The sequence below is a fragment of the Echeneis naucrates genome, chromosome 3 (genome assembly GCF_900963305.1).
Source record: "Echeneis naucrates chromosome 3, fEcheNa1.1, whole genome shotgun sequence".
Taxonomy (NCBI): domain Eukaryota; kingdom Metazoa; phylum Chordata; class Actinopteri; order Carangiformes; family Echeneidae; genus Echeneis; species Echeneis naucrates.
In genome coordinates this window covers 15,253,214-15,280,693 of record NC_042513.1, presented here as the reverse complement: position 1 = coordinate 15,280,693, position 27,480 = coordinate 15,253,214, and the positions used below count along the sequence as shown (strand labels likewise).

At 40.8% G+C, this 27,480-nt stretch overlaps 2 protein-coding genes across 10 annotated transcripts in view; one reads left to right on the top strand and one right to left on the bottom strand.

Annotated features, from left to right (window-relative positions):
- The window catches only part of herc1 (HECT and RLD domain containing E3 ubiquitin protein ligase family member 1), a 54,461-nt gene extending 48,927 nt beyond the window's left edge, over window positions 1-5,534 (top strand). For 6 of the 7 annotated variants that reach the window (XM_029498761.1, XM_029498760.1, XM_029498759.1 and 3 more), the window contains exons 74-79: window positions 359-524; window positions 604-680; window positions 923-1,175; window positions 3,569-3,721; window positions 4,145-4,450; window positions 4,718-5,533. In XM_029498761.1, the coding sequence (XP_029354621.1) occupies window positions 359-524; window positions 604-680; window positions 923-1,175; window positions 3,569-3,721; window positions 4,145-4,450; window positions 4,718-4,903 (1,141 nt within the window). In that variant the 3' untranslated portion in view covers window positions 4,904-5,533. Of the gene's footprint in view, window positions 1-358; window positions 525-603; window positions 681-922; window positions 1,176-3,568; window positions 3,722-4,144; window positions 4,451-4,717 lie in introns of all 7 variants that reach the window. The other variant, XM_029498757.1, reaches the window with a different exon arrangement.
- LOC115041363 (circadian-associated transcriptional repressor-like) lies at window positions 5,431-22,320 on the bottom strand. 3 transcript variants are annotated; one of them, XM_029498766.1, is made up of 6 exons: window positions 22,012-22,320; window positions 18,655-19,093; window positions 16,607-16,682; window positions 14,426-14,504; window positions 8,476-8,590; window positions 5,431-7,343 (listed from the first exon to the last, which is right to left on the bottom strand). In XM_029498766.1, exons 2-6 carry the CDS (start codon window positions 19,051-19,053, stop codon window positions 6,945-6,947), a joined length of 1,068 nt encoding a protein of 355 aa, XP_029354626.1. In that variant the 5' UTR covers window positions 19,054-19,093; window positions 22,012-22,320; the 3' UTR covers window positions 5,431-6,944. The 3 variants fall into 3 exon arrangements, with proteins under 3 accessions (XP_029354626.1, XP_029354627.1, XP_029354628.1); XM_029498767.1 differs by having other exon boundaries at window positions 22,109-22,320; XM_029498768.1 differs by lacking the exon at window positions 22,012-22,320 and adding an exon at window positions 21,895-21,996.
- Between the last annotated feature and the right edge of the window lie 5,160 nt (window positions 22,321-27,480).

Below are 27,480 nucleotides of genomic sequence, written 5' to 3'. Positions count from 1 at the left end.
GCTGTAGCCACTTGTCCTAATACCTCCCCTGCTTTATGGTTTAAATGACACCACCTTTTAGGAAATGAACATCATGTTGCATTGAAGAAGTCATGAAACTAGACACTGAGTCCATAAAGTCATTAGGTAAACATTTTCAGGATTGCCTTCATTTTGTAGACCAGAGTCTGTCCAGTTTTTTGACAGTGCATGTTCAGAGCTGAAGATATCTCCTGGGTGGGGGGAGACCACAGACACTTCAGCTGAATGTCAGAAGGAAGTTTAACCAACTATAGCGAGTTTCTTTGTACACAGTTCTCGACAAGTTCTCGTTATCTCATTGTGTGAAATGTTTTCTGTCTTGGGGTGGGACTTTCAGGGGGAGGAAGTGTAAACCCATCTTTGTGCAGATCGCTCGTCAGGTTGTGAAGCTCAATGCCTCAGACCTCCGGCTGCCTTCGAGGGCGTGGAAAGTGAAGCTGGTAGGAGAGGGGGCAGATGACGCTGGCGGGGTCTTTGATGACACCATCACTGAGATGTGTCAGGTAGGATCAAGTCTATTTCTAGATGAATGAGATGTTTTTCTTGGATCTCTCGCATAATGACATTTGTTGATGTTTGCAGGAGTTGGAGACGGGTGTGGTAGACCTGCTCATTCCCTCCCCTAACGCCACCGCTGAGGTTGGCTACAACAGAGACAGGTGAGGTCAAGAAACATGTCTGTCCACTCAAATCCAGTGTTTCAAATGTTTTCAGATATTGTTGGTCCTTAACCAGCATTTAAGTCCCCCCAAAAAAACCCATAATTTTATTACATTCTAATAATAGTTGCTGATTAATACTTCAGATCTGATTCTGTCCTGCCGTCCCTCATAGACCAGGCGTGTCGCCCTAATGAGCAGCTTAAACTGAACATTTGTGTTTCTGTTTTTCATCCATCCAGGTTCCTCCTCAACCCATCAGCATGCCTGGACGAGCACATGCTGCAGTTTAAGTTTTTGGGCATCCTCATGGGTGTCGCTATCCGCACCAAAAAGCCTCTGGACCTGCACCTGGCTCCTCTGGTGTGGAAACAGCTGTGCTGCATCCCCCTGCTGCTGGAGGACCTGGAGGAGGTGGACCTCCTCTATGTGCAGACGCTCAAAAGCATTCTTCACATTGAAGACAGCGGCATCACTGAGGATAATTTCCATGAGGTGAGGAATGGAGTGTTGCCTTTTATGTGATTTTTATTGGTCGGTCTAGGACTGGACTGGGTTGATCCAGATCTTCATGATTATCAGTGTAGATGAGATGTTTTTGTTTTAAAGAAATAAATAAATGATAAGATACATACACTTCTACACAGAACCAGGCTGACTGTCATCACATTGTGATATGTGTGTCCCTATGAGTGAGAGAGAAAGAGAAAACAAATGCAATCAGCAATCAGATGAAACATAAAAACAAAAATTTCATTACAAATAAATCAATAACTCAAATAATAATCAGAGAATTCACAATGATTGGTGAACTCAGCAGGAGACGTAAGAACAGTTGTTGACTTTGTGCTCTCTCTCCTCTTCCTCTCTAACTTGCTGTCTTTCACTCTTTCTGTCTAACTGTCATTCACTGTCATTGTCTAATGTTTACCTTTCTAACTTTCTCTCTCTGTCAGCAGGTTTTTATAAAAAGACTTGACCCCGTCCTAAATCAAATGTTCAGTCTGTCCATTGTTCGTGTGTGTGTGTGTGCGCGTTTGTGCGCACACATGTGCTGGTGTTGCAAACATGACTTGCATATGGGAATCACGAGTTACCAATATCACCACCCATCAACACACCAAGCAGAATTTAGAGAACATTAATAACGTAAACGTCTGCTGCTGCGTTCTGATGTAAATTTTTCTTTGGTTTCATCAGATGGGAAACTTTTACTGCTTATAAAATTCAGTAAGCGTTATTCCACCTCCTGAAGGCTTAGCAGTAAACACCAGTTACTCACATCAGACTGTACTTAGGCCTAGGCACCAGCTTTGATGGCACAATAAAGAATTTTCAAAGTCAACATCAGCGTCTTTGTAGCTGAAGGCTCAGTGAACGGCTGAGAATCGCTCTGGCACGGTGGGCGGCAGGTTTGCCTCTCTTTGGCCATGTGAATGTTTGATTCCACACAATCACATGTGCTGCCTAAAACTTTAATAAGCAGACACTTCACCACCACAAGAGCCAGTTTTTATCCCCACAGCCAGACAAACCAAACCAAACTTGAAAAAACTTGAATGATGCTACATGCCCTGCCACACCCACCGTGCCCCGATGATGAGCTTTATCGTGGCTTCGCTCTGTTTTCATCCTGACGCACCCTGAAACAAATGTGGCTCTGAATCTCCGCACTGAGAGCTGAGGCAGTCGTTTCTAAGTATCGTGAGAATGTAATGTAATCCTTTGGGGGGGGGCTGGTACACACTGTTCCTCTCCCAGTGCTGATAAAACCTCAGCATGTCTATGGCTCTGGCCGTTACAGTGCACTCACCCCTCACCCAGAGCCCCCGGTCTGTCCAAACAACCTCACACAACCCCTGCACTGTAAAGCCCTCAGCCTGTTGATGCAGCATATCCTGGTCCCACTCCCAGATTTGTAAGGGGGGGTGGGGGGCTGGCGCCACAACACTGTCACCATCAGCCAGGCTGAGGACGGAGAGAAAGAACAGACACTCTGAGGTCACGTTTTCATCCTCTGTTAGATGGAAACTGCAGCACTGATTTGTACCTGATGGATCAGATCAGTATCACCATCCTGGATACTGTGAAATGAGACAATTTTTTAAAACATTATTCGATATGTCACCTTTGCTGAGGTGTGGTTTCAGAGCTGAGACCATTTCAGATAGATTTACTTTGTTTGTACCTGTGGGCAAAATTAGTTTGCAAACTGTCGTCAGTCTCACATATCGGACAAACTCAACAGTACAACAAGTAAACCAATAAATGAGACGTTTCACTTGACACAGTGTAACTGCAGCTTACGCTTGTGAATGATTGCTGCTGGAACAAAACTCTTTGTTTCTTGGTTCTGCAGGGTTTGGTCAAGCTGTCATTTCACCAATCAGCTCATGGACCATTTATCTATTTGTTATGGAGAATTCCTGCTCTTCCAAAATGAAATATTTCCAAACCATTTGAATATAAGCAGTATTTCATTTAGTTTTAATATCCATTAGAAGATATACAGTATCTGTGGTTTAAATGTAGCTTTGCATCTCCTCTGTCAGACTTCTCTCTGGAGCTCCGGAAAGCAAAAGGCCTGCATGATATAAGGAACAAATCATGTTGGGTTCGAGTTTCAGCTGAATTTTTTATTTATGTGTATTTAATTATTTATTTCTTTAACTTTCTTTCTGCTCAAAAATTAGAAAAAATTAGATTTTTGTTGAGTATCAAACGAACATGTTGGTTGGGGCGTCCCTGTAACACTAGCACCAAACCATACAGTGAAATATCTGTCGTGAATTATGGGTAATTAATGTACATTAAAGACAAAATTCATCTGCAAAGTTCCACGTTTTCCTGTGGTACTGCACTCCTGATTTTGGTTGCTTGTTTTCCAGATGATTCCTTTGGATTCCTTTGTCGGGCAGAGTGCAGATGGTAAAATGGTGCCCATCATCCCAGGAGGAAACAGCATCCCTCTGACCTTCTCCAACAGGAAGGAGTACGTGGAAAGAGCCATTGAGTACCGGCTGCATGAAATTGATCGACAGGTACGAAGTGTGATTGCAAATCTGTTTCCAGTGTTTTGCATGATTCTGCTGGAAGTGCACATTCACTCCTCTCCATTTTTATTCAGCTTTCAGTATGTTTTAAGTGAAATGAGGTCAGCAATGTTACATTAAAATGTGTAACTGCCCAAATGTGTATTTCAGTGTCATATTAAGAGATGACAACATTAATGTTCCCATTAGATTGTTTGTAACCGACTGAAGCAGCAGATACTCAAGTGGAGAGTCTCCTAGATTGATGTCTTCCTGTTTTATAATAGTTTAGATGAGGTAAATATAGGAATCTCAATGTCTGTTGTGACAAAGAACATCACCAGGCTTTCAACTTAAAGGTTGTAATTTTGATGCCTGAGTGAGGCAAGCTTGTGTCACCACACCTCTTTGTCCTCGCTCCGCTCCTTCCAGGTGGCAGCGGTCCGTGAGGGAATGTCGTGGATCGTGCCGGTGCCGCTGCTGTCCCTGCTGACGGCCAAGCAGCTGGAGCAGATGGTATGCGGCATGCCGGAGATCTGCTGCGACGTGCTGAAGAAGGTGGTGCGGTACAGGGAGGTGGATGAGCAGCACTCCCTGGTGCAGTGGTTCTGGCAGACCCTGGAGGAGTTCTCCAATGAGGAGCGGGTCCTCTTCATGCGCTTCGTCTCCGGACGCTCGAGGCTGCCAGCCAACACAGCAGACATCTCTCAGAGATTTCAGATCATGAAAGTGGACAGGGTGAGTCGATCTGCACAATAACAAGAGCCCACGAGGGATGTTTATTGTAGCCCTTTTTATTAAACCATGAAACAGTGTTCACTGAGAGACAGCACGAAGTTTGAACAGGTTCACTGGAATTCTTTTCACTAAAGCCCCTTTTCCACATCTGGCTTCAGTCTGCTGAGGAAAACATGACAATCAGCATTCAGGCAGTATTTCTAAACTGTAGATGTAGCTAACTCCTCAACAGTGAAGTGACGCAGTCTCCCCCTGTCCTGTCTGCAGCCATACGACAGTCTGCCCACGTCTCAGACCTGTTTCTTCCAGCTGCGTCTGCCACCGTACTCCAGCCAGGCCGTCATGGCGGAGAGACTACGGTACGCCATCAACAACTGCCGCTCCATCGACATGGACAACTACATGCTCTCCCGGAATGTGGACAACGCCGAGGGCTCGGACACAGACTACTAAAGTTCCACACATGAATAAATGAGCAGGCACACTGACTTATTCAAACTCGCACGCACACACACACACACACACACACAATTGCAGATGTTCTGTCACCACTGCATCAGTTGAAGGAAACTCCTGAGCAAATGGGCCACTTTTTACATCAGTTTTATGTACTTTAAACAGCACAGGTTTTCATTTCTCCATGTGGTTAATTAGCAATTTTTAATGACACAGAAATCCCATGAGAGGAGATTTTTTTTTTTTTTTTTTTGGTTGGTGTTGTTTTCCCCCCATTACTCCACATCCCATTTTCTGGGTTTCTGCTTGGAGGTTCTGTTTGTTTGGAAATGTGTATAGAGTAAAAAGGAAAGTGAAGACAGAGGGGAAAAATGAATATTGTACATTGTGTAAAATGCTTCATTAGGAAAAATGTTTTGCATACTATCCATATTTATTGTTTTCATTGGCTATGCCAAGTTTCCGAAAACATCCAAAAAAACAAACAATAAATGCTGCATAATTGATTTGTTGTGCTACTGCTTCAAATAGACGAGACAAAAGTTCATTAGAAAGCAGATGTCACATTTATTTCAGAAGTACAAAATATCACAAAGGCCTTTATATTTTATTGGAAGTAAATAAACTGAAAAAGCAAAACTATACACGAAGAAAAAGCCTGCCGGAGCAGCGTGCTCCTGACTGCAGTTGGTTAAAGGACAGTCTGCACACGATGCATTCAGGTGCAGCACTGTGTGTTGGTGATGTTAGGCCACAGCAACAACCTGTGACAGTAAGATGTTTGAGCGTGACCCCCACCTCCACCCACACTCACATCAAGCGTGTTCAGTGAGGCTATAGATGTCAGGATTTTGCAGTCTGCCGCAGAGTCAAAAGGAAGTTTCTTGTCCATCATGGCTGCCATAATTAAAATGTTATTTATTTTTGTTAGAGAACGGCAGTAACTTTCACTGTCTCACTACGTCAAATTTAGCTTAGAACCAGGCAGGAGTGTCTGATCAAGGAGCACCGAGGCCTCAGTCACCTTCAGGCCAGTGAGAAGGAGCTCATTCAGAGAAGAAACCCTGTTAGTTTCATGGATTCTGGGTCTCCTGTGTCCCAACTGTGTTTAAATCAGACATCCAGCCTGAACCTGAAACATGCAGCGTGTCAAAGGGACAGTGGCTCAACTGTTGTGTTGTTTTTCCAGGGCTGACTGATTACTGATCAAGGAGCAAAAAAAGACAGACAGACACTTTGAAGCTTTTTCATCTGCAATGAAGCTTTAGAGTGAAGTCCTCCATTATTTTGTCCTCACCTGAAATGTTGTATAAACACAGAACGCCTCGCTGTTGGATGAATGTAACCAATCAGAAGGTTCTGTGGGCGTGACATCGCTCCAGGTGTGGAGCAACAATGAGTCAAAGTACAGGCAAAAAATAACACCAAAATCAGCCAAATCAGCCGTGTCAATAAATGATTTAAGGCAAAGTCTAATCCAAATCTAACAAACCATATGATTATATGATGAAGAAAAGCAGGTTCCTCGGGCCCTGAATCTACTGTTGACCAAAGGTTTGAGATGTTCCGATGTGACGTGTTCAGACCGTGGTCTCAGCATGAGGTAGAGGAATCACTGAAAACCCAAAAAGGTAACAGTCAAAGTATCCAGGTATGAAAAACAAAGTCTCCTTTAAACCTCGTGATTTGCATTCATTCACAATTAGATCCATAAATACGGTTTTGGTGTTCAGAGTGACTCAGCTCATGGTTTCTGTCTCCTCTGCTCACTCCTGCACTGAGAGAAAACACTCACTGGCTGCCAACGTTGTTTTAACCTTTGTACTTATAAGTCGATGGTATCTGTCCAACTCAAACAAGTGAGACGTCCAGCATTCCTCTCTGAAACATTTAAACTCGATCCAGTCCTGTAGATTTGCGTCACTTCCTGAAACTTCAGCTCGAACTTAAAAAGGACTTAGAAGACCCTAAGCATGCTTTTTTAAGGCCTTTAGTATCTTCAGGTTCTGTGGAAGCCATGATCCTGAACAGTGTTCAGCTACGAAGGCCAGCCTCCATCTCCCACCGTCCTCGGAGCAATGATGCTGTCCTTCGCCTGCAGGAGTCTTTCCAGACAGGGCGAGCTGATCTTGAAGGGCAGAGGGCCCCGGCTCAGGTGAGGGTTTGCACCTAAGTGGCGCAGGGATCCTGTGTGCGAGTCAGTGCTGGAGGAGACGACGGCATCTTGGGTCACCTCATTGCTGCAGCGAGCAGGCAGCGAGGAGGCAACGATGTTAATGGGCTGGCCAAGCGGCAGCTCAGGAGCTTTCAAAGAGCAGAGGGGCGACGTCTGAGGCCACTTGGAGTGAGCAGAAGAGTATGAGGCCGTCGGCTCCATGTCTGAGGAGCAGGGAGACGCTGGAGACGATGGAGGAGGGGAGGCACTGCTATGATGCTGCTGTGGGAGGAAACAAATCATCCACGTCAGCACCACCGATTCACATTACAGTTTCTAAAAATGCACCAGCAGGTATCCTGTGTCCAGCTCACCTTTTCAAAAGGCTTCAAACAAGTGAGATATACAGAAAATATACAGCTTTTAGGTCGGCACTTATTTTCTTTGACTTAAAGGTTGCTCGTGTTTAACTGGAGTGTTGATATATTAAAGACAATATATTTGTGTTTTTATGTTCCCTCTCTGGAGTTCTGAGTGCTCCAATAAAAATACAGCTATTTCAGGAAAACTAAAGATCTGCAGAGGTTGGATGGTGGATCCAGGTGGGCGGAGCTTTGGGACAGTACTAAGAGGGCAGTGACATCATAAAGTTTCAGAATACCTGATGGCTCATTTTAAGACTCAAATTCTGAACTTGAGCTGTGATGAAGCTGTGAGCATTTCTCTGTGAGCCTTTTGATACTTTCACTGTATTAATATAGATCCTGGACCAGATTTCTCATCATTGGCGTGTCTGGAGGGACATTAAATTCACAGCAGCCATTCGTGATCTGGCTCCGGAAACAGCCCTCAACATTTACTGAACTGAGCCAACTTACAACAACAACTGATAAGTGTTGGGTGAGGACAATCAACAGCAGAGAGAGTTTCTTAAAAAGTCGCAAAACAATTTCTCTGGAGAAACAAAGCAAATGAACAATGTGTTCAGGTCACAGATGTTTCTGTTCAGTAAATCTTTCCTCACTCGTGGTTAAATTTAGTTAGTTTATTTGTCAGAGCGTCAACATGTGAGGTTGTTCTGGTTTCCCCCTCCTTCTTTGACCTCCTCTTATAAATCTGAGCCTGATGCTGCCAGTAAAAATACATTAATATATTCATAGTCCTCTTCCAGGATCTCGTTACATAATCTCTCCTCTTACATCAGAGCCTCGTTTCCAAGAATTCACATGCTACATTCACTTTTTGTTTGGTGTATTTAAAGCTGCGTATTTTCATTATCGTCTAATCCGCCTCTTATTATCTCAGTAATGCTCTATGAAATGTTGTACTGCACTAATTCATAATGAGCAGCAGAAACATCAACAGATGCACTTGAGATGACTCTGCTCTGACAAACTGAATGACTGGCATTTACCTTTTGCTTCTTTGGTGGAATGCTGTCATCTGTCTGCAGTAAGTCTGATTTGATATGAGGGAACCAACTGTGAAGCATTTCTTGTATCTTCAGTATAATGCTGAGGAAGCGTCCGCTAAAGGGGAACAGACAGTGATAATGTTATTATCATCATCTATGCATTGAGATTCTTCAAAGAAGTTTAACTGGTTATAGTCTTAAAAATGTTTTTGAAAAAAAAAACAAAAAAAAAACACACATATTAAATAATCTTCAATTAAGTAATTTTCCTGTTTAAAAGACTTCTCAGAGCAATAAAAACAGCTTGCATTGGATTTCAGATGTCAAATTATAGTAAATACATTGGCATTACAATCTCATCACACGAAAAATAGCACTTTTGTAGCAAGTTCCTCCCAGTCATTAGTCCCAGTGGACCAGAACTAACATGGAGGTCCCACATGAAGGAAATATAATATATATAATCAGAGGTGACAAGTAACAAAGTACAAATACTTCTTTATTGTACTTAAATTGGCTTTTCAGATATCTGTACTTTACTTGAGTATTTATTTTTCTGACGACTTTTTACTTTTACTCCCTACATTTCTGCACAAAAATATGTACTTTTTTACTGTTACTTTTTTACAATACTACTCCTTACATTGCTGCTGCTGTTGTCTTTGTCCCCCCTTGTCCTCTCTATCCTGTCCGTTCTCTCTTTCTATCCACTCCTGAGCCTCAGTCCAGTAGCTTTATCGATAAACCAATATCATTGCCAATAAAGTTAAACACAGATGGTTACAGGACGAGTCTGGCATACTCCTCCTTCAGCACAACAATGCACCAGCAGCATTCATACTGCCTGCCCCAGCTGCTGAACAGGATAAGGAAAAAAAAAAGTAAATGTATTAACACTTGTTTACTTCTTCATCCAGCTGTCATGGAGGAATATTCGTGATGTTCCTGCTCTTTTACATCTGTTTGCTCTCCACCACATGCAAGAGGAAACTACTCTTTCTGCTGCTGAGCTGACAGAGGAAGGCACCCAGCGATGTCCAAACTGTGATCAGTCAGTGGTCAGAGCTGGTGTTGTGCTGCTGACAGGAAGAGGTGAAGTCATTTGTTTCGTCAGACTGACAGTTTTCAGCAGATTACAGTCAGAGTCGAGCCAAACCGCAGCTCAGATGGCTTAGGGATGTCTCGCCAATGGCCATTACATGTGCCTCATAAAGCCTGAGCCAACACTTTGCCTTTATCTGATTGGTGGAAACAGCACAAAGACTGAATGAACAAAAAAAAGCTGAGAATGGCTGTGTGCACACACACATTCCTGTCCGTCTGTGTGATGCTATCTAAGAGAACAACCGCGTACAATGGTCACATGACAAGAATGGAGGAGGACAAGTAGAGCATGTACAGTCCACATGAAAAATGTGACCGCTGCAGTGCTACACACACACGTGGCAGCAGGGGAAGGCCCTCGTTACATTCACAGGTTATAAATAGCGCAGCAGGCTCTGGAGCGGCCTGCCGAGGCTCCGCCCTCCACTCCCAGACATGAGATGGAGTCAAAAAATGAACAAATTCAGCCAGGATGGCATCAGAGCATAGCTTCAGTCTGTATGAGACAATGATTGATGTTTTACGTTTATGCTTTAGGGAAAATTCCTAGAAGCTAACCCTAACCCTAACCTGCTTGTCTTTGGACTGTAGGAGGAAGACTGGTAATCCGGTAATGTCACTTTAAGGGACATTTAATCCAGTTAAACTGTTGAGTCATAGTCTTCCACTGTGTCCTGCCATGTTCAGCGACTTTAACAAATATTTGAGTAACTTTCTGACACAATGTGGAATGAAAATGAGGTTTTTGTTTGTTTGTTTTTACTTTACACCTGCGCAGTAATGGTCTTTTTATCAATCTTAATATAGCTGTTTTTAAGTGCTAAATGACATTAATTATAAAAGGACTAACAAGGAATAACATTTTATCTTATTTTATTATTTTATTTTATTTTTCTCTTTAACTCCTTTCAGTTGAATAGTTTTCCCAGAACATATGGTAGTCTTCATCAGTGGATGAACCAGTTTTAAAAAGTTTCATGGTGGAGTTAAATGCTGACAAGCGACAAGTTTATTACAAGTCCAACCAATTATGAGCCCAACAGCTGCATTTAAAAGCTTGGAAGACAATTTGAGTGTTTGAGAAACTATTTCCAGAAATAAAACAAATTGAATCAGTTATAGCACTAACCACAGCATCAGAAAAGAGTCACTGAACAAACAAGGTTGACTTTATTAGACCGGCTCACAGCCGCAGCTACAGTTGTTTGTGTTTAATGTCACTGTAAACAACTGAGGTGCTGCGATATATATATATATATATATATATATATATATATATATATATATATATTAGTGTAGGACAGGAAGAAAAATCTACAAGTAACCCAGTAAAGTGAAACTGGTTCCTGATCAGATATCAGCTGTGTGCCTGAGGCACCACTGCTGTAAATGTGTCCACTGACGTTGACTTTTATCATCTCTCTTCAGCACCAGCTGCCATGCTGACACACTGCAGTAATTCATTCTGTCAAAAGGGAAACACTGAAGCCTAAAAAAACATCCAATTTGCTCTGGCAGTGGAGACTCGGATACTTTCCCCTCCCCACAGCACGCATGTGCGTGTTCAATCTGACATTAGGGACAGTGTGTGGTCGGCCTCAGACATCTGGTATTGACAGACACGGTCATTTTACAGCCCACATGTCACATTTATGTGTCAAAGAAGACAACAACTATGCTTTACAATATGAGCTCTGTTTTAGTTAGAAAGTAGGTCAGACGCTCAGCCACAAAAAGGCAAGGGGATAACGTCTGAGAGGAGTAATAATCTTAGTCCACATTCAGAACCATTTTGACCTTTGACAAGTTCACTGAGGAAATGTGTGAAAGTTTGTCTCCTGTCTCCAGTCTTAAGCAGCATGTCTGCATTAAACCGTGTCGCCTCAGGCCTGATAGAGTCATGTGAACTGTAAATCACACATATTTTCTTAGAATTGTCAAACAAACTTCAGCCCACCTGGCATCAAAAGCCGTGACAACTTTAAAAATTAAGGTGGAAACCAGCTGGAAAAAGCCTGAAAACATTTGTTCTCATTCTTGTGATATGTGAACTGAAATTAAAAAAAAAAAAAAGAAGTCTAACTATCTGACTGAAATTATTGCAGTTTTTTGTTTGTGTGTTGTTTTTTAGGGTTTTTTTTTTTTTTTTTTATAATACAAACACCATCCATCCATCCTTCCATCTTCTGCCGCCTTTCCTTTTCCAGGTCATGGGGTGCTGGAGCCAATCCCAGCCAATGTTCCAGGCAAGAGGTGGGGTCACCCTGGACAGGTCACCAGTCCATCACAGGGCCAACACACAGAGACCAACAACCACTCACACTCAGACCTACGGACAATTTACAGTCAGCAGTTAACCCAAACATGATGGTGGGAGGAAACCCACACGGACACAGGGAGAACATGCAGACTCCACATAGAAAGGACCAGAGGCGGGAACCGAACCACTACGCCACCGTGCTACCCAATGCAAACACCAATAATATTACATTTAAAGTGGTGAATATTGTACATCTTCAACAGAGGTGTGCAACGGCCTTTTTATGTTTTTATTTGAAGGACAATGGAGAGAGGACACGGAAAGAGATAGGGGGATTTAATTAGGGGTGTAATGATTCGATTCAAATCACAATTCATGGTTGCAGATTCGATTCAAGGATGATCTTGGTTCATTTAGAAGGATTCAATATTCGATCTACACAGTGATTGAAATCGATTCTGTAACTTTTTAGCCAAAAATTCAACCAGTGTGACTCTGAAATAAATACCTGGATACTGCACAGTGCAGGTGAAGTTTCAGAGATCTCTGTTGTATCTTGTAAGGAAATCAGGTTTAAATTAATTATGGATATTAGTAATAAGCAAACAATTAATGGCAAATACATTATCCTTTTATTTGAATGAAGTGCAACCAGAAGGTAAACCTTCTGCTCTCATTTCCAATATAAACAGAACACGATAAAGTGCAACCAACATTTCTTCAGGTTGAATTAACAGTATGTTTATCTGCTACTTCTGCTGTTTTCAACATAAAAATAATACAGTTTTCGTATCAAAAATAAAGTGAAACCATCATTTCTTCAGGAGAGGTGTCTGGACTGTAAGTGTTTTGTTTAATCCCATGGCCCCTTAGTAAATGGCTGGAAAAATTTGTGTTTCCATGGTTTTTTTATTTGGCTTCTACGTATTCTACAAACAGCGAGCGACTTATTTAGAACACCCCAATCTTGAAAAAAGCCAAAATGTCTCTAAACACAGGATCAAATAAGTAGCTAGTAAATTTCTTTCTCGCTGTCTCCTCCGCCATGCTGTGTTTTGTTTTGTTGAGTTTCGTGCTGCTGTCGGCGTGTGCTGATGATGTCAGACAGGCAGACTGAACCGAGTAAGTGCTAAAAACAAACAAACACACATCCATACAATTTTTGTGCTTAGATCCAATGTGCAGTTTCCAAATGTCGATGAAAATAAATTCTTCACCATTCAAACAATTTTAATCAATATATGTTGTCCGGAATGCCAATTTTCCTAGCCCATATCGATGCAGTTGGATCACAAGAAGATAAATCAATTAATCGCTACACCCCTAGATTTAATGCAATTAATGGTCCGTCCAGTCGAGAGTCAAATTAAATAAAACTAAAATCCTGTTCAGCATCATGTATGAGTTCCAAAACAAAGTTTGCTTATTAGCAAAATGAGGCTCATCATGTAGAACAGTCTCATTTTCAGGGGCTGTGGACCATCAGGTCACCCTGATGAATCCTGAGACTAAAAAGACTCAGTTTGGTCAGCTGGTGGTGTTTTATCCAATGTTACTAATTCATGGCAATTCAACCAGAAGTTGGATTTCATTGTAGCAAGTCTCTAGTCATACTTTCTCAGGTATGTTAGACCTCCTTATAACCAGTCAATTACCTTGGAAAATGGCTCGCCCATTCCTAGACAAGTCCATTGATGTGGACGATAGAATCACAAGAGGAGCTCTATAGAGAAAGAGAAAACTTCTTGACCGAGTTTGATTTTCTGGACGAGGTAAACATCTGCTTTGCTCCACAGGAAATGGAACTAAAATAATGAGGTTGAAATTACCAAACAAATGATTTAAAAAAAAAATATATATATACAGTAAATCTTGCCAATGTGGTGGAGATTTAATATTATACTCTCAGTAATTGACACATTGAAATCACATTGACAGAGTCACAGATGTTTTCTTGCCTGTATTCTTTGCAGCTTTTGGCAACTGCAACTACGTTTTGCTTGAATTACTCATAGTCTTTATAATTTGTTAGTATTATAGTTTGCTCCTTGATTGCGAAATATTTCTCTGTGTCTTCTCCATGGTCCGATTGGTCTAAATCCCACCCTTTTATGTGAACACGCACTGATCTAGATGGAAAATCCTGGGTTCAATTAGTGAGTTGATAACCATCTTTGTGAGAATGCATATCAGGATTGTGGCTGTCTGGGTAAGTGAAGCAAGATAATGAAAAGAGATCCCAGGCATGTTAATCCAGCTTCATGATACAGACCCTAACCCAGATGTGTATGTAGCATTTGACAGTCACACGGTATATGGCCCGGATTCATGTCGATACTGTCCTGGAGAAAACAAGCATTATTCTACCTGGGCTGATCAGATACCGATTCATGAGGACAGTCCTTTTGTTAACAGTGACCATCATGTGCAACCATAAGTGTGTTACCTCACCAAAACCTTTTTATCTGACACATATTGTGTGCTTGTGTTCTGATGATGGTTTTAACAGCCGTCAGCTGAGACAGATGCATGTCAACACACAATCACAGAAACATGCAGATGGTGAAGTATTTCTGCACGACTTACCCCATGTTTGGATTTTGAAGAACCCCCAATATTCTCTGAATACGGTCCATCGCCACACTCTCTTGGAAACTGCTGAGACCTGCAGGAGAAGAGGGACAAATCTGTCATGAACGTGGGGGCAGGAAACAACAGACACCTACATCTAACCACACAACCAATTATGACCTCTGCTGAGTCATCATGCAAACACCACATACATGACTGTTTAATTTAACCTCAGTCAACAGACATCCTGATTATGTGGGGAAAAAATGCCTAGAACTGTTACACATGATGGTTCTTGGTTTTTAAATTACTTAATTACTGAAATTATTTTATATTGTTTGACACACAGGACATTAAAATGGCATCACCTCCTGCTTACTCATATTGTAGCAGCCATCTTCCACTGCTTTGAGGTTTTATAGCTCAAATGATTAAAGAGCAGATTAACCAATGTGATTTCCAGTAAAATGCATCCCTCATTGGATTACAGCTGAATTTTCTCTGTGATGACAGTTCTGAAAGCTCTGGAGTGAAAGCTGATTCATTGTTGAACATTTCAAATTAAATCAAGTCAGATTTATTTAAATAGTGCCAAATCTTATCCAAAGCGAGGAGCTAATAAGGCAAATTTACATCTACCTGAACCTCTTATCTTACCAGATACCTCTATCTAAAAGGCTTTTATTCTGGCCTACACAGTATACATATAAAGATTTCAAGCAAATAAATATATAACTACCACATGGTCTAGGTCTGTGGATGCCAGTGTGATGGTCTGGTTGCATAGACGTTGGTCTGGGTCTATACCGTGTCCATAAACCCAAATTAATGTTTCTTTCAAGATGAATTCTAATAGGTTTTTAATTTCTATCATCATCATCATTATCATCATATATACATTTCTTATTTTTTATGCCTGAATACCAAAACTAGTAACTATCAAATTATTTTTAGAAACTAATTGCCATCAGCCTCAGCTGAAGTAACTTATTTAATTAGAAATTGTAATAATGATACCAAGTGATACCAATGTTCGAATATGGCTAATAGCTAATGTACAATATCAAAAAGTGTTAAATCCTCAAAATTAAAAAGAAGCAAAAACTAGACAACTTTTACTCTTAAAGGCCTATAAGTTCAAGCTCAAAAACAGAAAAAACTAATTAATTTCTAATAAAGTTATGACAATGTAATCAAGGTTTGGCTTGTAGCTCACAAATATTTCTTCTTTTTTGTGAACTGATACTAAAGTGGTTTGGCAATTTATTTGAAAAATAGGATTATTATAATTTCTTTGAGTGCTAAATTACAATAACCCATTATAACCCTCCACAAAAAAAGAAAAACTCTTTGACTTTGTTTCTCCTTTATTTTCTACAAACAGCCATTCCTGACTCCCTATCTCCTAAATCATGTCTTTGATCCAGTCTTTCATCACTGAGGCACTTACAGTTTAAAAGGATGCTAAATGACTCATGACAGCTTTGATCCTTCCTTTGTTCTAACTTTTAAGTGAACACGGTGCACCCCTGAATGTCTTATTCAAGACAGTCAGTTTCAAAACAAAATATATATTTAACCTTTTTCCATTAAAAGAAGATTATTTTAATTATAAAAAAAAAAACACCATAAATAGCTCACTAATGTTGTAATTAGAGACTTTAGAAGTATGGCATTGTAATCAGTTATGTTGAATAAAGGAAGATTGACAATAGGCACGAGACATTTAGAACAAGCTTTTTTCTTTTTTTTTTTTTTTTTACAGGGGAAAAAAAAGAGGCATTAAAGTATAAATGATGGGCACCCTCATATGAGAATATTTTGGGGAAAATGGTGAATAAACTTTTCTAATATAACAATCTTTTCCTGAAACATCAATTAGAAACTCTGCTCTAGGGAGATCACACCACTGCTCATCAGAAATGCTCCATGAACATCCAGAGGATCACCATCATCATATCCATTCATCCACTGCAGACCAAAAATATCTGTTCATGGTAGTTCAACCAAAGTGTCAACCTAAAACTCTGATAGGGAGGCATCATGCAGCTAAATATATTTGATGCATAAGTCAATCCACTGTGATATCAGCCAGTAATTTGTTACCAGATAGAGCAGTATGGCCTATACCAACAGGTTCATGTACAAACCTGTCGATGAGCTGCAGAGCAGTGCGAGCTGGTATTAGACACTTACGTTCAGAGTACCTCCCTGATCTCAGGCCCCACAGGATGGATGACAGCGGCTGGATGTAGCACTGTAGCTCCATGCACTGTGTGGAGCAAATCATTGAGTTAGCATTCGTGCCATCAGTGTTGCACCACATAAAGTGTGTAATAACCATTTCCATGTAAGCATCCGCAGCAGAGCTTAGAACACAGGACTGCATAACTCATAATCACCCAGCGAGTGAGAGAGTGAGTCTACAGTGAGCACTTCTGCACAGTTTGAATTACTTCAATGTATCATTGTGTCAAGGACTTATTGACTTACAGCATAGTGAATTCTTTTTTAAGCCATTATCAACCGCTCCGATTTGTCATTGGCCCTGAGTTAATCCAAGGATTAATGTCCTCAGGCTCTTCATTAACAGTTAACAGAAGCTAATTGGGGATAGAACTGATAGCAATCAACGCTGTCACACATGGTTCACCAAGCTGTTGTACTGCTGCTTCTTCCCCCAAGCATCACTCAGGCAGATGCATGACACCTGATAGCACTGTTAAACTAGCACCATCAGATCCTCTTACACTGTCTGATATCACCAGCATGATGTCAGCGCCTCGCTGCAGCTGCTTTGTCACCTAAGGTTGTAGTTTACTTTAAGGCGACTGCTGTTTCAACAAAACAAAGCACATGACCAGCAGCCAAGCGCATAAACTACAGTCAGCTGCTAGTTACATAATGAACTTCTATCTCCTTCAACTGCATCATCTGCCCCCCACCCCCTTTTTTCATGCCACTCTCAGGCAACATGGGAAAAAAACTGAGATGAAGCTCATGAAGCTGTGCGATGGCCCATGTTTCTACCTGTTCATTAGGTAAGACTTAGACTCAGTTAGCAATTCTACATGAATGCTGCCTTGACATTGTAAATAACTTGTTTTGTATAAATTCTAGAGAAAGTTTCCAACAGTAGCAAAGCAAAAGCCTGTAGGTCCGTCACCTCACATTGACCTCCTCACCACTGTCAGTGTTTGCTCTCAATCATGCCCTCTGCAGTAGGCAGTAGTACAACACAAATCAAGGACTATACTGTTTATCCAACAGCTGCATACACTACATTTAAAGGCCTATAAATGCTTCATAGATGCTTCATGATGAGCATCACTTGTACATTAATGTACGTGAACTAAAAATATGTGTTGGGTCAGACACGTGGTGTCTTACTGATATCATCTGACATTATGGTAACAGCTGGTTAGGTGAACTCTAAAGCTAAAAAATGTCATCTGGTTGAAACAGTTGAGATAATTACAGGAATGCCCCTTCCTCTCCCTTCTTAAGGTATTTTTGAGCCATCCAGACCAATGGGACCATGCAAATTTATTTGAGTCTTCCCAAATGTTGAACTCTGCACATATGGTAATGAGCTGCAGAAGCAGGTATACAGGCCCTCTGTGTGTGAGTACAGCAGATATAAACATTTGTTTGTTGCTCTCTTAATTTAATGCATCAATGGGAAACTCCTGTAGGACAGAAAGAACAGCAGAAACAGCATGTATATCTGTCAATGTGTGTTCATCTAAATCAGACAATAAACAACTCTTAACCTTGCGTATATACCAGAAAGAACTGCCGATTTTAAATTCCTGAAAGTACAAATTTGTGTGTCTGACTAGCTTCTTCTAGTGCCTGAGGACCATAGGTATTACAGAATTTAGAAGTGAACACCAAAATCAAATGATTTGTATGAATGTAAGCTGAAACTGGTGGCCATAAACAGCAGGGTCACGAGTTTTTATGACAACACCGAAATGGGAGGACATGCAAAATAAATAAATCAATCAATCAATCTGTGGAACCAATAGCCCATCCCACTTCGCAACGCTAAGCTAAGATAGTACATTTCAAGGCAATTTAGAAACAGTTTTAATGCTGTTTCTCCTCCAAAAAGAGAAAAATGTGAGGATTTATTATTGAGTTTGTATTTTTTGCATCTTTTTGTTCTTATCAATACAAGGTAACATCCAGTCTCTGTTTAGCTTTAGTTTGTAGTACGTGTGTAGGAGAAAACCCCTCACCTTGTGCCAGAATAGTTCATTTTCAGTGTCAGCTTGAGACTGTTCACAGAGTCCAGCCAAACCAGTGTTGTGTCTTCTCTTCCTGGTTGAATGATGCTGTGACTGCACAGAAAGTTTCTGCTGTGAACAAGTGGAGGTAAATCCCTGAGGTGGACTGACTGCTGGGGTCTGCTGGGCAGCTGGGAGGTCAATGCCGCTATTTTTACAGTCACAGCAATGACTCTGCTTCTTCCAGGTTGGTCCAGACTGGAAGCAGCTTGGAGGAGATTCTGTTGATAATGATGATGATGGTGCCGGCTGCTCTTCGACATGCAGAGGACCTAATCTCTTTGGGATGTCGCAGTCTTCCTCATCACTGGCGAGCAAGTCGATGGAATAATCCGAGTCGGAGGTCGACATGGTGGTGATGGACTCTCAGCCAGCATAGAGCATCATGGACCTGCTGGACAAACAGCTCGTAAACATATTGTGATCAAGACACATCTTAACAGGCATCTGTGCACCAAGTTTCTTCACAGTAGTACAGATCCCATACATTACAAGGATACCAAATATGTCAAACTTAGTTTTTGGATATCCAGAACATTTAATTTTTATTGAAATGGTGCAGCCATTAAAATAAATAAATAAATAAATAAATAAATCATGTTGTATTGAAGAAGACTTGAAAGTAGACACTGAGACCATAAACATGGTAGTAAAATATCTACTGAGCTAATAAATCAAATGAGAGGTAGGGCTATTTTCCCATACACTTCAATATAATCTTACTTTTCAGAGCCAACATCACCACCACACCATTTTATAGACAGGCTCTGCTTAAAAGGCCCACACAGCCCAGATAGATGTTAAAAGCCCATACAGTTTGCAGGTAAAACTCCCTATGTTCTCTGATGACTAAATACTGCGACAGAGCCTTACTCTAGAGTCACCATCCTCAGCCATTTGAGGATGGTGTTTTCAATTTTTTTTTTGCAGTTTTGACTTTATCAAAAGCAAAAAATGAAGCAACAATTCCAGTCCTAAGATAGCAAGGTACATTTAGATGAAATGCTGCACAGCCGTTGAATGCTAACAAGCAAAAATACCCCTACAAAGCTCTCCATGGATTATTCGTATTAGAGACCATTGGTTGGAGTTTATTTTTTACTAAAATACCAGTTCATTTGGGTCTAAATTTGTTCATTTCCTGAGCTCATTTAAATACTGACTCACCACTACCATAGAGTTTTACCAAGCTACTGTAGTGGGATGAAAACTGTGGTTGTCTGGACAATCACTACATACGTTTAGAGAAAATAAGGATAATTATCATTCACTGCAGCCCGAGCTAAAACCCAGTGCCCAACCCCTTTTATTATTCCCCTTTAGTTGTTTTAAAGTTGGACAAATATTTGTCAGCTGGTTCCAGCTCTTCATTGGAAGCAGATGAGGTTTACACTGAGATACAGGCCGTACTATGTGCTTACTATACCCCTTATGTGATATAATAAGCGTATATCACACTGAGGTGAAATATTGCTTTTACACAATGGTTAAGAAGTAAAAATTAAGGTAACAGACATGCAACAATCTGATTTATTTTGATTTCAGCCTTTTTTTTTTTATATACCCTCCTGGCTTATGATTGCTATGCAACAGAAGCATTAGCCGTTATACATTTTTATTTAATCAATTCGTTTTTTTTCTCATGTTGTTGAGTAACCGTTGCCGAGGCCACTTGTTTTTCTTTCTATGCCAAATGCTTTCTCAGTCACAAAGTGATACAGGTCTGTGGAGAGTAATTCAACATCAATGCTGTTGTATATGCTCACTACACAACACCTATGAACCAATCTGATCGCGTTTCATAATTTGTATACATCTTAGAAATAGGACAATTTACCTTTATATTGCAAGGGTACATAACAGACTACATTTTTTTCCTACTTGCATTTTATATATATATCATACATTAATCCAAAAATTCAGTCTGTTTTATTTGGAAAAGTTAGGGCCCCACATTACATTTCAAAATAAAGTTCAGTGGGTTGGAAACGGTTCAGCACGAGGCTGTGATGCTGAGACAGAGGAAGTCGGGAGTTTATAAAGCTCAAGTAACTGACACCTCATTTTTATGAGGACTCCATCAAAACTGTAATAAATACTTCGACTGTTATGCTCTTTATACAATGGATTTCAGCTTTGAGCTCTGGGAACAGGCAGAAAAATTTGGGAAATTCTTAGAAAGAACAAGATGTGGACTAAATTAATGTTTCACCCACTGAGAGAGGGAGTGTCACATATCTCAAAGTTGAACATCCACGTGGTCTAAAACAGGGCTGTATCCAGCACCAGGGACACAGCAGCCACGTCCTCAAAACTCTGGGATGTCCTCTGAAAATTATGATTTTACATTTACATACAAATTACATCTAACTCTGACATTTTTATTTTAACTCCATACCTTTAAATTTCGCTGTTTTTGACAGATAATCCTTAGTCAAAGTATTTGTCTCGCAATAGTTATATAAATACAGACAGTATTTCTCCTGCAGAGAAACAAAAGTAACTTGAGACATAAATGTAGTTTTCAGTATGGATTGCTTTGGAGATTATATACTGGATTTTTTTAATTTATATATTCATCATGTTGTCTGTTAAAGATCAGACAACAGTTTAACAGTGAATATATATATAAATATATAGTTTTATCCAAGCAACATATAAAAACAACGAATCCAAATAATCACATTTAAGAAACCTGTATCAGTGAACTAATATTTTACACTTTATAAAAATGGCTTCATTAGTTTATAAAAAAAAGAAAAAGTAATTCAACAGCTAAAAAGAATAAGACAGAACTTTATAAAACGGCTGCACTGGAGTAATTTTGACTCATAATACCAGAATGTCTGAAAATCCTGGATCCGGCCCTGGGTTAAATTCTTTCGACAGCAGGATGGTCGTGAGATATTACAGCAGCGTGTCCTCAGATGACTCAATCTACAGGCCAGAGGATTAAATAACCCTCCGCTGCCTCTTCCAAATGGGCAGGGCGTCCAACATTATGTAAGAAAAACATCCAAACACATGGACCTGTTTTCCTTCGCCTGTCAGTTCACATGCTCTCACACACACCGATACAAAAGGCAGATTCAGACATTTTCACAACTTCTGCTCTAATGCTATCATTTAATGTTAGCATTAAAATACGAAAATGTCGGAGCAGCTGCCACAGTCTTCCCGGCTGGCACGTACCTCTTACAAACACAATAAACTCCAGCTACTCTTCAACGACGCAGAGCTGCGTCAGAAAACCGCAGATTTATCCGTTTTAAATGGCAAAAAAAAATTAAATTAACAAAAAAAACGCACCTGCCCGCAGTCCGCCGCCGCCGCCGCCGTCCGCAGGAAACCACCAGGTGAGCACGAGGGGGGGCGGCTGCGCGTGCGGCCGGGCACCGTCACTTACCAGAAGTGAGCCGCGCGCTTCCCGCTTCTGCTCGGTGAGCTGAGGACAGGCAGCCGGCCGACGGCGGGGTGAGACCGTGCAGGCGGGCGGGCGGGCGGTGGCCTCCCCCCGGGCAACGTGCTGGAGAGGGGCGGGGCACCGGCGTCTGCGCTCCTCACCGCCCCTATCAGCCCCACACGCACACACACACACACAAACAAACACAAACACAAACACACGCGCACACACATATAGAGCAGGAAACGTTCTCGAGACGTTGTGAAAAAATAAAAAAAGAGAAGGAACGCACGCGTGATTACGCTGTGACGAAACACGGCGTTACGTCACAGCGGTCAATTAGTCTCCCATTGGATCGGAGTTTCACTGCAGCACGTGACGAGCATAAGGTCTAATTAATGCTGCGTTGAAGGACTGTTTGTATTTTTTCACACAGTCCTCCACGTGGATTGGACAATGGTGGAAAGTTATTGATAGCTGATAAATCGTTTCATCCATTCATCACCTACAGCTTATCTGTTTCCGGGTCACAGAGGGTGCTAGAGCCGATCCCAGCTCACACTGGGCAAGGATGGGGTCATCCCAGACGGGTCAGCAGTCCATCAGACGGCCAACACACAGAGACAGACAGAGACCGACAACACTCAGACCTACAGACAATTTAGAGTCACCAGTTAACCCAAACATGATGTCTTCAGAGGAAACCCAGGCAGACACAGGAAGAACACGCAAACTCCACAAAGAAAGGCCCCAGGCCTGGGAATCAAACCCGTGACCTTGTTGTGGGGCTACAGTGCTAAGCACTAACTGATTTTATAAAGAAAAAAAAAATCTGAGATTTAAAAATACTCCAAAAACTATTAGCAGACAAATAGTAATCAGTGATAACTGTGACTTTGGATTAAGGCACTGAATCCTGATTGTTAAACATAATAGAATTTAGATGTATCAGTGATTTAAAAAAATAGGTATATGATAAGATTTTAGCTCTTCTCCCTCTGATGAGTTAAAAAAAAAGGATTAAATGTATCGAAAATAAATTTAAAACTGAAAACTAAAAAAACTGTAACAAAGCAAGTTGAATTGATATTTAGAGGTGTTGGTAAAATGGATTTTGAACTTTAGACAGCATCAGGCGAAATGTTTCCTCTGCATTCAGAGCATTTCAATTTTTTTTTGCTCAGCTTATCAACTCTTGGCTCTGGTTTATCACTGGATAGACATGAGAGTGTTGTTGATCTCATTCTCCAAAACTACTATGTCTTCTGTAAGGACAAATGAAATCTATATTGATTATTAAAAAGGGGAAATGTTTATTTCCAATTACCTCTGTGATTAGTGACTAATTTCTTTCTCATTGCTGTAAAAATTGATAACAAATCTTTTCAAAGATAGATTTTCTTCGGCTTTGAATATCTTTAAAAAATGAACACAGACATAACCAAAGTCCAACTGTTTATTTTTGGAGTGACTGAAGGGATATGGTAAAGCCTTACTACAAAAGGATATTTGGATGGCATTGTGATCTGGGCCCATAGGCTCTGGGAATGTAGCTACTACAATGAGGGATCATTTCTAGTGTCTCCACCAAGGCAGCTATTGTCTCACAACCTGTCCTTCCATCATCACAATGAGGACTCATCTACCCACTGAGCAAATTTTAAATGGACTGGAGAAATAGTAGCAGAGATGTGCCCCATTTCCTGTTTGTAGCTTCAGAGCCAAATGGTCTGCAGCGAAAGAGTGAGCTGCAGGAATAATAAAACTATTCAATCGATATTATAAAATATGAACAAACCACTTCAGCTACATTGCACTTTCCATGGTGACCATATTGGTTATAAATGATGCATGCAATCCCATTTCAAAGAATGTGCAACACTGATTCCACTTTAATTTTCTTTAAGATTTAAAACTCCAATATGGTGCGCATATTAGTATCTTCTGTTACATTAGTTCACAGGCAACTAGTTCCAATTCAAGTACCCTTAAATAGGACAAGATCTACTTCTTCATTTGTAAAGAAACTACTGTAAAGAGACGAAGGTGAAACTGTGAGACATAAAACAAACTGATCAAAGTCAGAGCTGTACACTAATGAAGGTAAAAAGCAGCCTGATCCACAGATGTAGCTATTTTTTAAATAATGGCCCCATTTAGAGGAAAATTAGACCATAAAGAAGGCAATGTATTAGAGGGTGTGCCTACTGTGTGATTGACAGACTGTACTACACAATCAGGATGGAGTACAGAGCAAGTCAGATTCAACCATCACTCCTCCAAATACGATTTAAAAAAAACCAAGACGGTCAACAGACAACTTACAAATTAATGCTCATTTGACTCGCCTGAGGCTGTCAGTTCTTTTCTGTGTGGCTTGTTCCTTTTGCCAGGCAGTGAGTTGCACTTCCATTCACAGCTTAAGACCACTGAAACCACAATTCTTCAAGTGTGTCATATCCTGTTAGTGATAACGTTACACTGCATAAGAAGGAAAGAAAGGAACTCTTGAACCCTTCACACATGCTTTCTAACAATGGCCCTTTACATTCTGCCCTTCACTAAAGTATAATGAACAATGGGCTCATTTCAATTGCAGTTTTTGCAGAAAGGGCTGGGTTCAGTTGCCTCAGCACTAAAGGAGAATATTTACTTCTGTGTCAATTTAGTCTGTATGTTTCACAGTTACACATTACAAGAAGATTCTTAACCATATCAAAGGCTATTATCCTCACATTAATAAAATTAGATGTTTTAGTGATGCCTACTTAGCTACAGCTGATGAATCAGATCAGAAGATATGTGGCCTAATGAATTTTTCTTTTTCTCTCATTCATAAATTACTGTTGCTGGTGTGTAGGAGTCTTTGAAATTGATTCACAGACACAGTTTCAGCCTCCTTATATTTTTGTCCCAGGGTAAAAGCCTCTTATATGGATGTGGCTGTTCGCACACTTTCCCACTGACCACAACACATTGGCACCGGGCTTCAAGAATGTATAAGTGGACAGAGAAGTAATGCAGAGCAGTCAGAAGAATGACTGTTTCTTTTCTAATGAAAAATGGTGCGGTCCTGGACATGTGTGCCTGAAGGTATATTTGTGTAGCCCGGACATTGAAATTTTAGCCATGGGATTGCACCCCTATTATTGTTGCTGATGCTGTATACGTCCCTCCCTCCGCTGATTCAACAGTGGCAGTACACTTTATCAACTCTGTTGTGTCCAAACTACTGGCAAAAGTCCACTGTCTTCTGTTCTTGCTTATTTTGCTTATCCTGCTTGTTTATTTATATGTTTGTGTTATTTGTGAATGCTGCTGTAATAAAATAATTTCCCTGTGGATAAAATAAAGTACCGTACCTGTCTATCTATGTATCTATCCATCTAAACATTAAGCTTTAGTGAACTGTCACATTTGGGCAGTTAGATTATTGAACATTTTACAGGAGGTACAGATCAGGCTGTAATATTGAACTGGGGAGAAGTCAATTGTCTGAAATTTATCTGACATATCACTATGACTGAGCCTTTCAGTGTGTGTGTGCGTGCATGCCTAACAGTCACATCCATGCTTAATCAAAAGGGATTTTAGCCGACACCCTTCAGCATTGGTAAGATGAAAACCAGATGATCAATGAGAAGTCGAGTCAGAGAAGTAATGTCGTGTGGGAGCCTAACTCTGGGGTGCAAACACACAATCTTACCCTCTCTCTCTCTCTCTCTCTCTCTCTCTCTCTGTGTGTGAGCACCAGTGCCTGTTGACAACAATAACACAATTTTTATATATGAACATACATGAAATACTGGTATAATTTTACCCAATTAGATCAAATATTATTTGGAAAAATTTGACAGGATAAAACTGTAATCAATTACTCACTGACATGCACTGACAAAAACAAACAAACAAACAACGGAAAACACGTTTGAAACTGCAATTTCAGCTCCCAGAACAAAAAGGGTTGGAATGTCAGCGTAGCTTTTGCCAGGTCATGGTTCTTGGCTTTAAGTCACAGGTAGTGAAACATTGACCATTGTATGTCTGAGTCAAAGCAAAACAACATAAAATAAACAAATCAGATAATATACAAGTGCTTTGGTTGTTTCTTTACAGGGCAGCACAGCAGCATAGAGTTTAGTGCTGTTGCTCCACATTTTTATGCTGGGTTTGATTCCCAGGCCCGGGGCCTTTCTGTTTGGAGTTTGCATGTTCTCCCCGTACTGTTAGGGTTTCCTCCAGGTACTCCAGTTTCCTCCCACTAACCAAAGACAGAACCATGTTTGGGTTAACCAGTGACAATAAATTGTCCGCAGGTCTGAGTCTGAGTGTGAGTGGTTGTTTGTCTGTCTGTCTCTGTATCTTGCCCAAAGTGATCTGGGATTGGCTCCAGCACTTCCTGCAACCTGGAGACAGATAAGCGGTAGAAGAAGAGTGAGCGAGTGTTTCTTTCCACAGTAATACTGAGGTCCAAACCTGTCAAAAATATCCATCCATCCTTCCATCTTCTACTGCTTTTCCGTTTCCAGGTTGTGGGGGGTTTTGGACTGTCTGTTTTTATCAGATAGAAAACAGATGGTATTGTATATGACTGAGTTGGACTACTAGTGGTGAAGTAATAACAGTGGTAGAATTACAGTATTGTAGCATTAACACTATGTTGCTGCATTAGTATCAATGATAGTATTAGTCCCTGCTTTGGTAATAGTGGAAACAGTAGATATAGCACTGCACTGTTAGTACTTAGATACAGTTAGAGTACATGTTGTGGTGATTGCATAATTAGGACTCAGAGCTTTCTCTCCTGATGTCCACTGTCTTCTAGGTACCAATTTAGTCTGGACTAGAAGTCATCATGGGGGCCAAATCCCTGGTTCAGGTCAGCTTTACTGTGAATGGAATCCAATGCAGTGTCCAGCACAGCAGCACAAATGTGTGTGTGTGTGTGTGTGTGTGAGTATAGGCCTTTATGCTGAACATGTGACTGCAGATATATTACAACACAATTACATAACTCTTATCCCTGTCTGTAACCCCACCCCCGTCTCATGTCATATGTAGATCTTCACTGATCTTGGCATCTGGTTGTCTGGTTGCATAATTTCTTGGTTGGCTGACAGGTGCTCCAGACTTTTAAGTAAGCTCTTTCTCACTCTCAATCTCTGTTGCTCTCTGTGTTTGTCCTAATAGGGACAAATGCTGTGTCCCCAACATGGAAAAATCTCATTTTCCATCAGTAGAGTACTACAGTATTATTTTTAGAGAGTTTATGTCTTATTTCTGACGACAGTAAGTACCAGAAAGACAGGAAGTAGAGAGAGAGGGGGGAACAACATTCAGCATAGGTCCCTGGGTCAGAGTTGAATGTGGACGCT